Raw genomic sequence first — 19,316 nt, 5'->3', positions numbered from 1 at the left:
CCAGGCAGCAGCAAGCAGTTACCAGGCAGCAGCAAGCAGTTACCAGGCAGCAGCAAGCAGTTACCAAGCAGCAGTGAGCAGATACCAGGCAGCAACAAGCTGTTACCAGGCAGTAGTGAGCAGTTGTAAGAGATTGAGAGGCATGTTACTGCCTATCAACTGTCCGTGGAAAAGAGGCCTACCCTAGCAAGTCTGGCTTTGCAAATCTGGCCTAATTGGCTATTCATGAGGCAATGCTCATGCAAATATGCATTTACTTTTGCATGCCAAACTATGCAGGGTCAAAAAACCAATACTGCAAAGCAGTCGCCCTGCTACATGCCAGTGATGAGCAAAAATGCAAAAATTTGTTTCGATAAATTTTTACCGAATTTTCGCATAATTTCGTTTTGACAGGCAAATTTTCAATCTAATTTTTTCACGTTAATTTTCGCCTAAGGCCAGTCATTTTCGCATTACTTGCGTATGATTGCGGACATTTTCCACATAAGGGCATTAGCGCCCGCATTCAGAGAAGTTTCTTGCGCATTATTGCGGGCATTTTTCCGTATAAACGTCCGCATAGATTGAATTTCCATGCGGATTATTGTGGACATTTTTCCGCATAAGGGCATAAGCATCCGCATACAATGAATTTTCAATGCTGGTCGAAAACGCAAATATTTCTGAAGATTTTCGTGAAAATTCGCCAAAAAACGAAAACGGGATTTTCGAGGCGAAAATTCGCAAGCAACACTGCTACATGCTACATTAGCACTATCCAGGAGCGCCACGGGGAGGATTCCCAATGCCCCCCTTTTATACAACCGGGGGGACCACAGGGTCCCGGGCTCTCTCACTGCCTGGGAACCACAGCGACACCCCGGAGGGGGAGGCGCAGGCGACCCCCCCAAGTGTGGCCAGCGTCGGGGAGAGCCGTCCACACCCACCTCCCAATATTAAAAACAGGCACTTACCTTAAAGAGGAACTGTAACGACAAAACGGCCCCTGGGGGGTACTCACCTCGGGTGGGGGAAGCCTCAGGATCCTAATGAGGCTTCCCACGCCATCCTGCGTCCCTCGGGGGTCTCGCTGTAGCCCTCCGTACAGCCGTGACACAATATTTACCTTCCTGGCTCCTGTGCAGGCGCTCTGATGGCTGTCGGCGCCGAAGTAGGCGGAAATACCCGATCGCCGTCGGGTCTGCTCTACTGCGCAGGCGCAAGTTTCCGGCGCCTGCGCAGTAGAGCGGACCTGACGGAGATCGGGTATTTCCGTCTATTTCCGTGCCGAAAGTCGCCACTGCGCCCCCGCTGGAGCCAGCAAAGGTAAATATTGAAGCTACAGTCGGCTCTGTCGCCGGCTGTTCGGAGGGCTGCAGCGAGACCCCCGTGGGACAGAGGAAGGCGTGGGAAGCCTCATTAGGATCCGGAGGCTTCCCCCACCCGAGGTGAGTACCCCCCAGGGGAGGTTTTGGTTGTTACAGAGTCTCTTTAACGTCCATTGCGTTCTGCTACATGCGCATTAACTTGGGGGCACCACATGAGAAAGGAGTGAAGCATGGGTCACCCCGAGCTTTAGAGCTCAGGGCTGGCTCACATACAGCACTCCAGAGGGGGGGGGGGGGGAGGACAGGTGCAGACAACTCACTCCAGGGCTCACACCACCGGAGCAAGCCATCCACCACCTGCCTCCAAAGGATACAAACTGCACAAAATGCTTTCCATGAGAAAATTAATGCGCATGTAGCAGAACGCAATGGACGTTAAGGTAAGTGCCTGTTTTTAATATTGGGAGGTGGGTGCAGACGGCTCTCCCTGGCGCTGGCCACGCTTGGGGGGGGGGCGCCTGCGGCACCTAGCCTCCCCCTCCGGGGTGCCGCTGTGGTTCCCGCGGTCCCTCCGGTTGTATAAAAAGGGGGCATTGGGAATAGGGATGCTCAAATTCGGCTTCGGGAGATATCCGGATTTTTGCTATCCGGATATCTCCCAGTAATGCTGTGCGGGCTGGGCGGGGGGGGGTCAAGCTTACCTCTCTGACGTCTTCTTCGGTCGTCCCTCGGCGCCTCCCACGATGCGCTCCATGCGCGTCACGTGATTACAAACACTTCCTCCTTCAAACCGGAAGGAGGAAGTGTTTGTAATCAGGTGACGGCCGCTTGGACCGCATCGTGGGAGGCGCTGAGGGACGACCGAAGAAGACATCAGAGAGGTAAGCTTGACCCCCCCGCCCAGCCCGCACAGCATTACTGGGAGATATCCGGATAGCAAAAATCCGGATATCTCCCGAAGCCGAATTTGAGCATCCCTGATTGGGAATCCTCCCTGTGACGCTCCTGGATAGTGCTAATGTAGCATGTAGCAGTGTTGCTTGCGAATTTTCGCCTAAGTCATTTTCGCATCGAAAATCCTGTTTTCGTTTTTTGGCGAATTTTCACGGAAATCTTCAGAAATATTTGTGTTTTCGACCAGCATCGAAAATTCATTGTATGCGGATGCTTATGCCCTTATGCGGAAAAATGTCCACAATAATCCGCATGGAAATATAGACTATGAATGTATTTTGTAGGTACTGATCTTTTGCAGGAACGGATCTTTTGCAGATAATGATCTTTTGAATGTGTACAGCAACTTTGTGTGCAGCATCTTGCAAATATTTCTATCTAATGGGGAGTGCAGCTCAATAGAATAGACTGTGTAGGTGTGGCTCTGATACTACATGGAAGGGGGTAAAATTGGTCTGTGATCTTTCATTTTTCCAAAGACTTTTATCTGATGTGTGTACCCACCTTTATTCTTCTTGCTTCAAGGTTGAGGCACGTACTCTATTAGATAGATAGAAGATGCGGCGTATGCTACGACGCGGGACGGCTAGTAAGCATAAACAAGTCATACTTACCTCCTGTGTAGTCTACTCCTCAATCTCTTTCTCCTCTCCCACGTCCTGTTTGTCCACTGAGATCATTGGAATTCTCAGTCCTCCATTTTGAAAATGGCCATTACCCCATAACAGCTTTCTGGTCGTCAGCACACCGTTAAACTGTAACATCGCCCACTTGAGCCATAGGGAAACATGGACAATAACTGGCACATCAGTTGTTCTCTCAGCTATAACTGACAGCAACTGATATATTTCAGTTCTGACAAAATGTTGTCAGAACTGGAAGGGATTATTGTCAGAAGAACATGGTGAGCTTCTGAGAGGAACTGATGGCAAGGTAACTATGTAATGTTTATTTGAAGTGTTTATTTTAAATCATTTTACTCAGTTCAGGTTCCCTTTAAGAAAGCAAACTTTTGTTCTAAAAGAAAATGAATAGAGTTTTTAGCATGTTATGTTTATTTATTTATTTATTTTTGCCTTTATTGTGCTTAGAAATTACAAATATGTTTACCTTAGAGTAGTGCTTGTCAGCGCAGGAGATTTGGGCGCAGCCGGCGCCTCCATAGACTACAATAGAATCACATCTATTGCAGCGCTCAGTGAGTAACGTCAGTGTCGTCAGAAGAAGGAGCTGAAGTTGCTTTTAAAGCACAATAATTCGGCCTCCAGCAATCGCTGGAAGCTGAATTATATCATTCCCCCACTATCCATGTCGGCCTGGAGGGGGAATAGTAATGAATGCGGCCAGGAACTTGTGCAGCAGCAGGATCAGCTATATACCGCTGTATCCTGCGCCCAAGTCTCCCGGCGCCGATTTCAAATGTATGCGTTTACCTTACATTTTAATTTGCATAAGATGAAATAATACAAATACACGTTTCTGATTGTTTTGGAGCTCTATTTCCAGGTTTTCCTCATAAAACAAGAGTTTTATCAGAAAAACCAGCATCTCCCTCTGTGCATATTTATATCTATAAAAAAACAACCTTTTAGCCTATCACATTATTAGTGGGTGTGGTTATAGATAATATGGCAGTTGGTGCTGTCTGTTTCTTTTTTTTTATGTCTGCCAATAGTAAAGATGATGACCTGCAGGCTCATGTGGATCAAAAAATATGAACAAATTACATGCCAAATATCAATGATTTGAAACATCTCACGTTATATTGTATTGATTTATTTTTCCCCCCTTTTGACTACAGTTCCTCTTTAACTTCAATCTTCCAGTAAGCTAATTAAATAAATGTCATTTTCCATTCAATAATACAGGAATGATACTTTGGCCCATATGTAATTCCTTTTTTTCTCCTAAGAGTTAATTTCATCTTCTCTTTAACCATTTCAGCCCGCGTGGATTTTTCACCTTATGCTTCAGAGCAATTTTCACCTCCCATTCATTCGCTAATAACTTTTTCACTATTTATCACAATTTATTGATCTCTATCTTGTTTTTTCTGCCACTAATTAGGCTTTCTTTGGGTGGTACATTTTGCTAAGAATTATTTTTTTATAAATGCATTTTAACAGGATTAATAAGAAAAAAATGGAAAAAAAATCATCATTTCTCAGGTTTCGGCCATTATAGCTTTAAAATAATCCACGCTACCATAATTAAAACTATGCATTTTATTTTCCCGTTTGTCTTGGTTATGACACCATTTAAATGTTGTCCCTATCACAATGTATGGTGCCAATATTTTATTTGGAAATAAAGGTGCATTTTTTCCGTTTTGCGTTCATCACTATTTACAAGCTTATAATTTAAAAAATGTTCGTAGTATACCCACTTCAAATGCATATTTAAAAAGTTCAGACCCTTAGGTAACTATTTATGTTTTGTTTTTTTTTATTGTAATTTTTTTTTCCATTAAAAATGTATTTGGGTAATATTTTGGTGTGGGAAATAAACAGTTAATTTTTAATGTTATTATATGTGTAAATTGTAATGTAAAAAATATGTAGATGTAGTTTTACTATTTGGCCACAAGATGGCCACCTTGAGTTTTTTTTTCTCCTTGTGCTTCTCGCTAACCGGAACCACAAGGGGAACGCGGGCAATTTTATTGGCAGAAAGACTGAAGCCTCTAGTAAGAGCGCTTCGGTTTTTCTGCTGGGGACACGGATCGGTGATCCGCAATCGCGCACGGGAGCGCACCAAAGCGTGGCACCGCAGCAGAGCAGCCGCCTGGATGTGAGCATACAGAAGACACTCAAAATAATTTTGATAGTATTTTTTCAACTACTTTTTGGTACTTTTTGAATTGCAACATGCTGAAAAGTTATTTTAATTTTAAGATGAAATATTATCTCCTAGGAGAAAACTCAGGTGAAAAAGTGAATGGCATATGGGCCCTCATAAGAATACACATACCTTGTGACCAAAGTGCAGCCATAATACTGAGGAATACAATGGCATATGTCCTATGGATAGTAGAAGTTCTATACATCTGCACTTTCCCATCCATCGGGCAGTGAGGCTGCTGCGGAATATCCATCTCAGCCTTCAGAGGATGTTGTCGTTTGGGGAAACTCTTCATTCTGTGCAAATAAATTCTCAGCCATTTGAAAAAATCTTGGCCAATGTGAAAGAACGCAGATAGTTCAAACCCATCATAGATAATCCAGCCTAGATACAATGTAATGGACCACTATTGTAAAGAGCTAACAGATTGCCCCAGGACCGCCTAACGCTGATTGACATCAAGTCCCGGGGGAGGAGATTAACGGGGATCTGACAAGTGACAGGGCTGTCCCCTGCAGCAGCTGACTAGCGCTCCCCTCTCATAGGCTAATGCCTATGAGGGACGATCGCCCTTATTGGCTCTCGGGAGAAGGGAAAAATAAATTAAAAAAATAGACATTTTTATTTAAAATAAAATACAAATAAATAAATAAATTAAAAAAAATCAAAACCCTGCAGCAGCGTTCAGAGCCCACTAACAGAAAGCTCTGTTGGTGGGCAGAAAAGGGGGGCACATTGTTAAAGCTGCAGTGTGCCGAATTGTAAAAAATAGCCTGGTCACTAGGGGGTTGTCAGCCTATGATCCTGAAGTGGTTAATTGTATACAATGAACAGAGGCTCCAAAAGTATAAGATTAGATTAAATGAGCTTAAAAACCAACAGAGGCGCTTAATTTGAATCCTTGTGCAGATTGTTTGATACTCCTCCCTATATTGCCTGATGAAGCGGGGTTGAACCTGCGAAACGCGTTGCATTTCTTTTTGGAGTTCCTAATAAATGTGTTTGACTGTCTGAATCGCAGTCGTTGTCGTGTCTGCTTGAGGGAGGTAAGACCACCACTTCCTCCTTCAATTTTGCCATTTAAGTTGGTTTTTAAGCTCATTTAATCTAATCTTATACTTTTGGCGCCTCTGTTCATTGTATACAATTTTGAGTCCACCCTTGGTGGATGGTTGCTACCCTTTCTTCCTGTCTACAGAGAGCGACTTCTTAATCCTGAGTGGGGTCAGGACAATCTCCCCACCTGCCTTTACAGTGGTTGCCTGCTGGTGACCCTGACTTGTGAGTATTTAGCAATACAAACTTATTGCCACCTTGTCCAGTACGAATTACACTATTGGGGCTCTTGGTGTTCCCTGTTTTTATCTCTCTGAAGTGGTTAATGTGGCTTACCGCACTGTAATGTAAAGCCTAGGCGACATTTACTTCACATTGCGGTGGTGCGTTGCGGTACAACAGAGTTTACAATACCTTTTCAGTACTATGAATTCAGTAGAAAAATGAGGTGAAAAGGTCCATTAAAAATTATTTTAAGTATTTACTGGCTTGCTGGGGGTTAAAAGGGACACTGAAGCAAACAAAAACCAAACAACTTTTAATATAATGAATTGTATGTGAAGTACGGATAAGGAATAGGTTGCGTTAATAGCAAAAAAAAAAAAGTGTCTCAGGGTATGCTAGGGCGGCACGATGGTGTAGTGGTCAGCGCTCTCGCCTTGCAGCGCTGAGTCCCCAGTTCAAATCCCAGCCAGGTCACCATCTGCAAGGAGTTTGTATGTTCTCCCTGTGTCTGTGTGGGTTTCCTCCGGATTCCCCCGGTTTCCTCCCACATCCCAAAAACATACAGATAAGTTAATTGGCTTCCCCCTAAAAATTGGCCCTAGGCTACAATACTTACACTACATAATACATACATAGACATATGATAATAGTAGGGATTAGATTGTGAGCTCCTTTGAGGGACAGTTAGTGACAAGACAATATATATATATATATATATATATATATATATATATATATATATATACTGTACAGCGCTGCATAAGATGTCGGCGCTATATAAATAATAATAATGCTTTTACTTTAGGTTTTAGTTTCTAGATTTTAGTAACTCCAGCTATCGCTTACTGTTAGCAGTGTTTGTTAACCTGTTTATTAGGTGGCAATTATTGTCCCATTATTGAGTTTTTCTTTTATATGCTATGTTTGTGTTGGTGCTGCCAAACTTTACTATACAGAATTTGTAGGTTTGATTTCCTGGGTTTGACCATATGGGACGTACGAGATGCACGTAATAATGTAGGGTGTTTATAATTAACTGATTGTAAACCGGAAATTTTTCATGAATTGATGCATATCTTTGCATGTTAAAAATTTCAATAAAAGTTTGTCAGTTAAAAAAAAAAGAAGACAGCAAATGCCTCCCCCACCCCCAGTAAAAAGGGAAAGGGGCCCCCTTGGCCCTATTTTTCCCCACACAGCGTTGCTCCTTGCCACAGCTCTGCCAAGCAACCTTGGCACCATTGCTACCTGTCCCCACAGAGCTAACACCATTGCACCTTGCCAGGAACTGCCGCATTGCCAATCCTTACCGGGACCCTGCACCTTTTTCCTGCCCATCCCCCCCCTCCTTTTGTCTTTTTTGTTTTGTGATTTATGTTGCTGCTACTCTATAGTCTGGGCATCCATTCTTGTAACTCTAATTCACTTCCAGCCATTACCCAGACCGGATCATATGTCAATTAACATTGCATGCAGTCACCTGTTTTTGATTTTCGAGCAAAAATTCCATCAAAAATTAGTTTGCGTTTTTTGTGAATTTTTGTGGTAAAATATTGTTTTTGCTGTTTCGCAGAAAAATAGCGATTATTTTGTGGTAAAAAAATTATTTTTTACGCTTTCGTCTTTTTGGTAAAAATGCGAAAAATGTTTTTGCTTGATTAAAATTCAAGCAGATTTTTACAAAAAAATTACTTGAATCAAAAAAGAGATTTTTGATGCAAAAATAACTTTGGTGAAAATTTGTAGCCACACTGATGAATGTATGCTGTTCAGTATCTGTCCGTATGCTGGAATGTTTTACGTTCATGTAGTTTAAACTTATTAACTAATAAAAAATATTGTTGCAAATATATGCAGTAGCTGGCTACAGCTGATTTATACTTTACCTTGCGCTGCTGCTGGGACCAACTCAGATTATTACCTTTCCTACTGTCAGCTCGTCAGCCAGTAAAGCTCCTGGGCAGATTTCCCCTTGCTTGTCTTATAGCTCAGACTGAGCTGTGAACAGGAACCAGGAAGAATAAAACAGGCCTTGGAGGTGGTTCTTTAAACAAAACACGCATGCCTCCCTGAACAATAGTTAGCTTTAGATGTGGCATTGCCAAAATCAGACAATGGCAATATTCAACCTCGCGATGCCAAGAGACCTTTGAGGGAGACATCTACAGAGAGGCTACTTTAAATCGTCTGTACAGATATAAGCTGTCATGATGAATCACTGGTTATTTGGATTCAGAACTTCCAGACCAGTTTTACACCAGGTTTTTGGGTTGCCCCTGCTCAGTGACGTATTTCTTGTTGGACAGGGTCATATGCATAGCACTGCACCTGCTCAGTGACGTACTTCCTGTTGGACAGGGTCATATGCATAGCACTGCCCCCCGCTCAGTAATGTACTTCCGGCTGGACAGAGTCATATGCATAGCACCGCCCCCGCTCAGTGACGTATTTCTTGTTGGACAGGGTCATATGCATAGCGCTGCCCCCGCTCAGTAACGTACTTCCTGTTGGATAGGGTCATATGCATAGCACCGCCCCCCGCTCAGTGATGTACTTCCAGCTGGACAGGAAGTACATCACTGGGATTCCCGTCAGTCTGTGCATGATGCACACCATGCTTTGTCTTTTACACTTAATGCATCGTCCATTGACTTGCATTACTGCATAATCTGCATGGCAGGCACAGATCATGTGGCAAACCACTGCAGGCTGTGCATTGGAATTATGACGGAATGGATACTACCGGAACATTGAGACACAATGCTGTAAGTGTGAATGGCCCTATTCACTTGCATTGCCGTTGTGGCACCCTGCGGTAAAGGGGTAACAACCTGCTACAGGGTAACGCAATGCACACTTAAAATGCAAGTGTAAAAGGGGCATCACAGTAGCTGGCCAAACACAGGCCAGTTAAAGAGATAAAAGAGAACCTGAATTTTGTCTGATAACTTAGATAATGACTCCACTGCTTGGTACGCCCAGGGCTCGCTACATGATAGCCGCTGCTCAGCGGCATCCCCCCGCCCGCTTCGATCGCCTTCGGCGATCTCCGATCAGGAAATCCCATTCAAAGAACGGGATTTCCTGGAGGGCTTCCCCCGTCACCATGGCGTCCAGCAAAAAAAAATTATTTAAATCGGCCCAGCAGGGCCTGAGCGGCACCCTCCGGCGGCTTACCCCGTGTCACACACGGGGTTACTGCTAAGAAGGTTAATATACATTTTTTTTAAAATGTGATATAGGAATCCTAAAGGATGAGGGTGGGAACTCAATGGTGGACGACCAAGGTAAGGCAGAGTTATTAAATGCTTTCTTTGCTTCTGTCTTCACAAAGGAAACAGCACTGTTGCAAATTACAGAGGCAGAAGAGGCTCAATCTTCTAACTGTAATATTAAATACTTAACGCAGGGAGAAGTAAAGGCAAGACTAAATAAATTAAAAATAGACAAGGCACCTGGCCCGGATGGCATGCATCCTCGGGTCCTAAGAGAATTAAGTTCAGTTATAGCTAAGCCCCTTTATCTTGTCTTTTGTGACTCTCTTGCAACTAGCAGAGTCCCAGTGGATTGGCGTACAGCCCACTTTTCCCATTATTTAAGAAGGGCAAAAAATCTGATCTAGGAAATTATAGACCTGTAAGCTTAACATCAGTTGTATGCAAACTATTTGAGGGGTTACTAAGAGATACTATACATGACTTCATAGTAGAAAATAATCTTATTTCTCAGCATCAACATGGGTTTACTAAAGACAGGTCCTGTTTGACTAACATGCTTAGCTTTTATGAGGTAGTGAATGCTAATATGGATATTGGGAATGCTGTAGATGTGATATACTTGGACTTTGCAAAGGCCTTCGACACTGTTCCCCACAGAAGTCTGGTGCAAAAGTTGAGGATGCAAGGACTGGGGAAGAGTTTGTGTGCATGGATAGGGAACTGGCTAATGGACAGAAAACAAAGAGTTGTGGTCAATGGATCGTACTCAAAATGGGAGACTGTTAGCAGTGGGGTCCCACAGGGGTCTGTACTGGGTCCAGTGCTCTTCAATTTATTTATTAATGACCTAGTAGATGCAGTAGTGAGCAATGTTGCTATTTTTGCAGATGATACAAAATTGTGCAGAATCATCAACTCTCAGGAAGATAGTGTCATATTGCAACAGGATCTGGATAGGATGGCTATATGGGCACATACATGGCAGATGAAATTCAATGTTGACAAATGTAAAGTCATGCATTTTGGTCGTACCAATGGTCTAGCACCATACAAAATAAATGGGATACAGTTGGGAACATCAAACTTGGAGAAGGACTTAGGAGTACTCATCGACAACAAGTTAAATAATCGTACTCAATGCCAAGCCGCTGCAGCTAAAGCGAACAAAATTTTGGGATGCATTAAAAGGGAAATAAAAACTCGAGATGCTAGCATAATATTGCCCCTGTTTAACTCTCTAGTAAGGCCACATCTGGAATATGGAATTCAGTTCTGGGCACCACATTACAAAAAAGATATTGCAGTTTTAGAGCAGGTGCAGAGACGAGCTACAAAATTGATACGTGGGATGGAAGGTCTCGCTTACCAAGAAAGGTTAGATAAACTGGGTTTATTTAGTCTAGAGAAAAGACGCCTTAGAGGAGATCTAATTAACATGTATAAATACATTAGAGGGCAATATAATAGCTTGGCGGATGAGCTTTTTGTCCCTAGGCCTTCTCAAAGGACTAGAGGACATGAGCTGCGCATGGAGGAAAAACGTTTTAGCCATTTATTTAGGAAAGGGTTCTTTACAGTAAGAGTGGTTAAGATGTGGAATGCATTGCCACAGGAAGTCGTTATGGCAAACTCTATACCTGCATTTAAAGGGGGCTTAGATGCTTTCCTTGCGTTAAAAGACATCCATGGCTACAATTACTAGGTTATGCCTAATGATGTTGATCCAGGGATTTTATCTGATTGCCATCTGGAGTCAGGAAGGAATTTTTCCCATTTGGGGCTAATTGGACCATGCCTGGTGGGGTTTTTTTCGCCTTCCTCTGGATCAACAGGGGTATGTGGGGGACGGGCTGGAGTTGTACTTTGTACTGGTTGAACTCGATGGACGTATGTCTTTTTTCAGCCAAAATAACTATGTAACTATATATATGCCTCAACCACTTCACATCCAGACCTTGTTTTCCACTTATGGGCCAGAGCAGTTTTGACAGTTTAGCTATGTCCTTATTTAATCAGCAATAACTTTATCCCTACTTATTATTAGAGATGTTGCGAACGGTTCCCGAACCGTTCGCCGGCGAACATCTCAAAATCTGTGGGCCTTCTACTACTTTCGGGTCGCAATGACCCGGAGTAGTACGACTGCGCTGCCCGGCGAAGCGCGTCCTAGATCGCGCGCCTGTTGCCGGGCACTTTCTGCGCATGTGCGTGACGTCATGAGTGACGTCACGCTCATGCGCAGAGAGTGCCCGGCCACAGGAGCACGATCTAGGATGCGCTCCGCCGGGCAGTGCAGGCGTACTACTCCGGGTCATTGCGACCTGGAAGTAGTAGAAGGCCCAGAGAGATTCGCCCGGTGAACGGTTCGGCCATCTCTACTTATTATGACACAGAAATGAAATATATATTGTTTTTTTCAATACAAACTAGACTTTCATTGTATGTCATTTTTTCCCTCTAACAATTTTGTTTTCTATAAATTGAAATGGGAGATAAAGGAAAAAAACAGAAAAAAAACCATTATTTCTCAGTTTTACCAATTCCAGTTTAAAAATAAAAAGTATTTGCGATGTAAACAGAGGTGGCACAAGGATAAGACAGGCTAAAATAGTTAAAAATGCTTGAAAGGAATTGGTGGACTTACCTCCAAAAAGAAGACACAAAACTGTCAATTTCAACAGGTTTACATTTATTGATATGCTCCCCAAAGTGTTTGCAACGCATTTCATAGGTATAGTCCTACTTCCTTAGAGACACCGAGTGCATCCCTGACCCAATACTGTTGTATGTTCCTTTTTTATTGCCTGAAGAAGCAGTACTATACCTGTGAAACACGTTGCAAACACTTTGTAAGGTATATCAGTAAAAAAAAAAATGTATCAGTCATTTTTTTTATATAATGGATTGAGTTTATCACTGCCTATTTTTATGTGACTGGGGATCAAGCTGTAAGGGCACATCAAAATGTATTCCACAACTCATTACGATTAAAATGAGGATATATATATATATATTTATATATACATATATATATATATATATATATATATATATATATATATATATATATATATATATATATATATATACTGTATATACTAGCTGATTGCCCGGCGTTGCCCGGGTAGGTATTTGGCTGGTGTTGGTTCCGCCCACTTTTTTAAAACCCTAACACACAATTACTCAATGACCAAGTTTGTGAGCTGTGTGGTCTTTGGCATCAATCATTTGCATTGCAATGGAAAACATCTGATTGGCTGTTTGTGGCTCCACCCGCTTTTCTGAATTTGAACCGCAGTCACCCAATGACCAACTGTACCAGGTTTGAGGCCTGTGCCATTAACAGTGCAAGAATGGTAGCAATTAAATATTCCCTTAAAAAGCAATAGGTGAAGCTTTATACACTTTTGTAGGCTCCACCCACTTTTCTGAATATTAATCCCATTCACTGAGTGAGCAACTGTGCAAAGTTTAAGAACCCTCCCATTAACAGTGTAAGACTGGCTGCAGTTTACATTTTCCCAGTAAAATTTGTATTTGTCTCCACTCACTGATGACCCGGCATTGCCTGGGTATGTATTTGACTGGTGTTGGTTCCGCCCACTTCTTCTATCCCTAACACACAAACACGCAATGACCAAGTTTGTGAGCTTTGGGGTCTTTAGCATCAATAATTTGTATATTCCCATATAAATTATACAAATCAGATTGGTTGTTTGTGGCTCTGCCCCTCTCCAGCATTTGAACCCCAGTCACCCTATGACCAACTGTAGCAGGTTTGAGGCATCTGCTATTACCAGTGTAAAAATGGCAGCAATTTAAATATTCCCCTTGAAAATCGACAGGTGAATTTTGATTGGCTATTATAGGCTCCACCCACTTCCCTGAATATTAATCTCAGTCACCCAGTGACCATCTGGGCAAAGTTTGGGAACCCTGCTATTAACAGTGTAAGAAGAGCTGCAGTCTACATTTTCCCAGTGAAATTTGGTTTTGGCTCCGCCTACTTTTTGTAACCTGGACATACAGTCACTCAATGACCAAGTTTGTGAGCTTTGGGGTCCTTGGCATCAATAATTTGTATTTTCCCAAGAAATGAAACTGTCCCCTTTTCTGAATTTGAACCCCAATGACTAACTGTACCAGGTGTGAGGCTTGTGCCATTAACAGTGCAAGAATGGCAGCAATTTTTATATTCCTCTTGAAAATCAACAGGTGATTTTGATTGGCTTTTTTAGGCTCCACCCACTTTTATAAATATTAATCCCAGTCACCCAGTAACCAATTGTGCAAAGTTTGAAAACCCTGCCATTAACAGTGAAGAAGGGCTGCAGTTTACAATTTCCCAGAAAAATCTGTTTTTGACTCCACCCACTTTTTTTAACCTTGACACACAGTCACTACTCAATGACCAAGTTTGTGAGCTTTTAGGTTCCTGGCATGAAAATTGTGTGAATGGAAGCAGTTTATCCAAAAAAAGCAAATCTGATTGGATGTTTGTGGCTCCACCCCTTTAGTGAATTTGAACCACAGTCAATTGATGACTGACTGTAGCAGGTTTGAGGCCTCTGCCATTAACAGTGTAAGAATGACAGCAGTTTCAATATTCCCCTTGAAAATCAATAGGTGAATATTGATTGGCTCTTGTAGGCTCCACCTACTTTTCCGTATATTAATCCTAGTCCCCCAGTGACCAACTGTGTCAAGTTTGAGAACCCTGCCATTAACAGTGTAAGAATAGCTGAAATTTATATTTTCCCATGTAAAAAGTTGTTTTTGGCTCTGCCCACTATTTCTAACCTTGACATACAGTCACTCACTGACCACGTTTATGAGCTTTGTGGTCTTTGGCTAGTGTTGGGCGAACAGTGTTCGCCACTGTTCGGGTTCTGCAGAACATCACCCTGTTCGGGTGATGTTCGAGTTCGGCCGAACACCTGACGGTGCTCGGCCAAACCGTTCGGCCATATGGCCGAACTAAGAGCGCATGGCCGAACGTTCCCCGAACGTTCGGCTAGCGCTGTGATTGGCCGAACGGGTCACGTGGTTCGGACCCGAACGCGCTCTGATTGGCCGAACTGTCACGTGGTTCGGGTAAATAAATACCCGAACCACGTCATATCTCCGCCATTTGTCTGTGGGTTTAGCTTTGGGTAGGCAGGCAGGGTAGTTCGCGCTCCAGCCACGCTAGCCAGGGTCCCCCCCAGTCATTGTGTGTCGCTGCTGGGAATAGTAGTACACCGCTCGCTCAGCATTCTGTTTACTGCCACTCTGTGTACCTCGCTCAGCCACACTATATAGCATTCTGTTTACTGCCACTCTGTGTCTGCTGGGAATAGTAGTACACCGCTTGCACAGCCACACTATATAGCATTCTGTTTACTGCCACTCTGTGTACCTCGCTCAGCCACACTATATAGCATTCTGTTTACTGCCACTCTGTGTCTGCTGGGAATAGTGGTACACCGCTCGCTCAGCCACACTATATAGCATTCTGTTCACTGTTCTGTGTCTGCTTGGAATAGTGGTACACCGCTCGTTCAGCCACACTATATAGCATTCTGTGTACTGTTCTGTGTCTGCTGGGAACAGTAGTACACCGCTCGTTCAGTCACACTATATAGCATTCTGTGTACTGTTCTGTGTCTGCTGGGAACAGTAGTACACCGCTCGCTCAGCCACACTATATAGCATTCTGTTCACTGTTCTGTGTCTGCTGGGAATAGTGGTACACCGCTCGCTCAGCCACACTATATAGCATTCTGTTCACTGTTCTGTGTCTGCTGGGAATAGTGGTACACCGCTCGCTCAGCCACACTATATAGCATTCTGTTTACTGTTCTGTGTCTGCTGGGAATAGTGGTACACCGCTCGCTCATCCACACTATATAGCATTCTGTTCACTGTTCTGTGTCTGCTGGGAATAGTGGTACACCGCTCGCTCAGCCACACTATATAGCATTCTGTTCACTGTTCTGTGTCTGCTGGGAATAGTGGTACACCGCTCGCTCAGCCACACTATATAGCATTCTGTTTACTGCCACTCTGTGTACCTCGCTCAGCCACACTATATAGCATTCTGTTTACTGCCACTCTGTGTCTGCTGGGAATAGTGGTACACCGCTCGCTCAGCCACACTATATAGCATTCTGTTCACTGTTCTGTGTCTGCTTGGAATAGTGGTACACCGCTCGCTCAGCCACACTATATAGCATTCTGTTTACTGTTCTGTGTCTGCTGGGAATAGTGGTACACCGCTCGCTCAGCCACACTATATAGCATTCTGTTCACTGTTCTGTGTCTGCTGGGAATAGTGGTACACCGCTCGCTCAGCCACACTATATAGCATTCTGTTTACTGTTCTGTGTCTGCTGGGAACAGTAGTACACCGCTCGCTCAGCCAGAGTATATAGCATTGTGTTTACTGCCACTCTGTGTACACCGCTCAGCCAGACTATATACCATTGTTTACTGACACTCTGTGTACACCACTCAGCCACACTATATACCATTGTTTACTGACACTCTGTGTACACCGCTCAGCCAGACTATATACCATTGTTTACTGCCACTCTGATTCTGCTGGGAACAGTAGTACACCGCTCGCTCAGCCAGACTATATACCATTGTTTACTGACACTCTGTGTACACCGCTCAGCCAGACTATATACCATTGTTTACTGACACTCTGTGTACACCACTCAGCCACACTATATACCATTGTTTACTGACACTCTGTGTACACCGCTCAGCCAGACTATATACCATTGTTTACTGCCACTCTGATTCTGCTGGGAACAGTAGTACACCGCTCGCTCAGCCAGACTATATACCATTGTTTACTGACACTATATAGCAGACTATATAGCATTGTGTGTACACCGCTCAGCCAGACTATATACCATTGTTTACTGACACTCTGTGTACACCGCTCAGCCAGACTATATACCATTGTTTACTGCCACTCTGATTCTGCTGGGAACAGTAGTACACCGCTCGCTCAGCCAGACTATATACCATTGTTTACTGACACTCTGTGTACACCGCTCAGCCAGACTATATACCATTGTTTACTGACACTATATAGCAGACTATATAGCATTGTGTGTACACCGCTCAGCCAGACTATATACCATTGTTTACTGACACTCTGTGTACACCGCTCAGCCAGACTATATACCATTGTTTACTGCCACTCTGATTCTGCTGGGAACAGTAGTACACCGCTCGCTCAGCCAGACTATATACCATTGTTTACTGACACTCTATGTACACCGCTCAGCCAGACTATATACCATTGTTTACTGCCACTCTGATTCTGCTGGGAACAGTAGTACACCGCTCGCTCAGCCAGACTATATACCATTGTTTACTGACACTCTATGTACACCGCTCAGCCAGACTATATACCATTGTTTACTGCCACTCTGATTCTGCTGGGAACAGTAGTACACCGCTCGCTCAGCCAGACTATATAGCATTGTGTTTACTGCCACTCTGTGTACACCGCTCAGCCACACTATATAGCATTGCGTACTCTGCCAGTCAGTGTGTATATTGCTGGGATCAGTAATACTCCACTCACCGTCAACCACTATATGAGCTCAACATGAGTTCCCCAGAGACCTCCGCTGTGAGCAGCACTCCCAACAACAGCAACAGCCAACGCCCCACGCAAGCTATAACATCCACCCCAGCAGCCAGTGGTCAGCAGCAGCCCTCCCCGGAGGAGAACGTTGTGTCCATCAGTCCGTCGCCAGAGCGATTAATGAGGGCTGCCATTGAGGAGATGATGGGGCCTGATGTGGAGGAGGAGGTCTGGCTCAGGCCAGCATCCCAAGTTAATGTTGAGGACGATGAGGGGTCTGTGTCTGGGGATGTTGGGGTGGCAGAGGTGGTGGGTGGGTCAGACTCAGGAGAAGAGTTGTATGATGAGGATGATGATCGGGACCATCTGTATGTGCCTCAGAGTCCGACCCCGGAAAACATGTTGTATCGTGTGTTTAGGTACTAAAATCTGCGTTCCCTCCCAGTAGTGTTGGGCGAACAGTGTTTGCCACTGTTCGGGTTCTGCAGAACATCACCCTGTTCGGGGTGACTATATAGCAGACTATATAGCATTGTGTTTAATGCCACTCTGTGTACACGGCTCAGCCACACTATATAGCATTGTGTTTACTTCCACTCTGTGTCTGCTGGGAACAGTAGTACACCGCTCACCCGCCACTGTATAGCATTGTGCTCTGTGTCACTGCTGACAATAGTGGTACACCGCTCACCCACCACTGTATAGCATTTCTGTACTGCCACTGTACTGCTGCCAGTCAGCGTGTACTTTAAGGATAAGTGAAATGAGGAAGAAATCCGGTGAAAGAGGGAGGGGCAAGGGAAGAGGTGTTTCCCCTGACGGTTCACGTACAGGCCACAGGGGAGCACCCAAGAAAACCCACTCAATACTGCCCATGTTGTCCAGGACAACAACCCTCACAGATCCAAAAGAACAGGACCAGATAATTACTTGGATGACCTCTCAAGCGTCCAGCAGTGGGTTAAGCAGCACCAGCACATCACGCACGAGGTCCGAGTCCTCAGCCAGTTAAAGTCTGGGCTTTCTTTGAAGACTGCACTGAGGATGTTACCATGGCGATTTGCAAGGTGTGCAAGACCCGCCTGAGCAGGGGGAAAAGTATTAACAACCTCTCCACCACCAGCATGAGCCGCCACATTCTATCCAAACATCCCACTCTGTGGGCAAACGCGGCAGGACAGGGTACCACCAGCAACACTGCCTCCCTTGGGTTCACCAGACTCACCACCAGACCCGCCTCAGCAGCAGCAGTAGCCCAGCCATTGCGTGGTTCACAACATTCACAAACATCAGACGATGCTGACACTGTCACTTTCCGGACTAGTGCTCTTGAGGTCTCCCAGTGTTCATCAAACACAACAACCAACAGCCCTTCGGTGTGCAGCGCTACGGTTGAGTTGTCTGTTTCTGAGATGTTTGAGCACAAGAGGAAATTGCCAGCAAATGACCCCCGGGCCGTGGCAGTAACAGCCAGCCAGCATAGCCAAGCTTCTGGCCTGCGAAATGCTGCCATATCGAGTGGTGGAGACAAACAGCTTCAAGGGCATGATGTCAGTGGCCATCCCACGTTACGTGGTTCCCAGCCGCTACCACTTTGCGCGCTCTGCAGTGCCTGAGTTGCATGAGCACGTGGTCAGCTAAATAACCCGAAGCTTGAAGAATGCCGTTGCCTGCAAGGTTCACCTCACCACTGACACCTGGACGAGTGCGTTCGGCCAGGGTCGATACATCTCCCTTACCGCGCACTGGGGGAACCTTGTGGAGCCTGGCAGCGATTCCTCACCTGCTACGGCGCGGGTGTTGCCCACGCCGCAAACAGCTGGATAACAACAGCAGCACCTACCTCTCTGACTCCTTCTCCTCCAACGCATCTCAAAGCTGTACCTCATCCGGAAATGCTAACCCAGCACCAGCAGCAGTAGGATCGTGGAAGCAGTGCAGCACAGCTGTTGGCATGCGTCAGCAAGCGTTGCTGAAGCTGATCTGCCTTGGGGATAAGCAGCACACAGGGGAGGAAATTTGGAGGGGAATAAAGGAACAGACGGATTTGTGGCTGGCACCGCTGGACCTGAAACCGGGCATGAAGCTAGACACCTGGCACGAACTGGCAATGTACGCAATAGA

At 44.7% G+C, this 19,316-nt stretch overlaps 1 protein-coding gene across 2 annotated transcripts in view; it reads right to left on the bottom strand.

The window, feature by feature from the left end:
- Nucleotides 1-8,369, bottom strand: part of LOC137523101 (phospholipase A2 inhibitor and Ly6/PLAUR domain-containing protein-like) — a 44,750-nt gene extending 36,381 nt beyond the window's left edge. Inside the window, exons 1-2 of one of the 2 annotated variants that reach the window (XM_068243318.1) lie at nt 8,308-8,369; nt 5,235-5,401 (exon numbers count right to left, since the gene is read on the bottom strand). In XM_068243318.1, coding sequence (XP_068099419.1) covers nt 5,235-5,400 — 166 coding nt within the window. In that variant the 5' untranslated portion in view covers nt 5,401; nt 8,308-8,369. Of the gene's footprint in view, nt 1-5,234; nt 5,402-8,272 lie in introns of both variants that reach the window. The other variant, XM_068243317.1, reaches the window with a different exon arrangement.
- Nucleotides 8,370-19,316: the final 10,947 nt, after the last annotated feature.

The sequence above is a fragment of the Hyperolius riggenbachi genome, chromosome 6 (assembly GCF_040937935.1).
Source record: "Hyperolius riggenbachi isolate aHypRig1 chromosome 6, aHypRig1.pri, whole genome shotgun sequence".
In the NCBI taxonomy this organism is placed as follows: Eukaryota; Metazoa; Chordata; class Amphibia; order Anura; family Hyperoliidae; genus Hyperolius; species Hyperolius riggenbachi.
The sequence above is the reverse complement of the archived record's forward strand: the minus strand, read 5'-3'. Positions and strand labels throughout refer to the sequence as shown.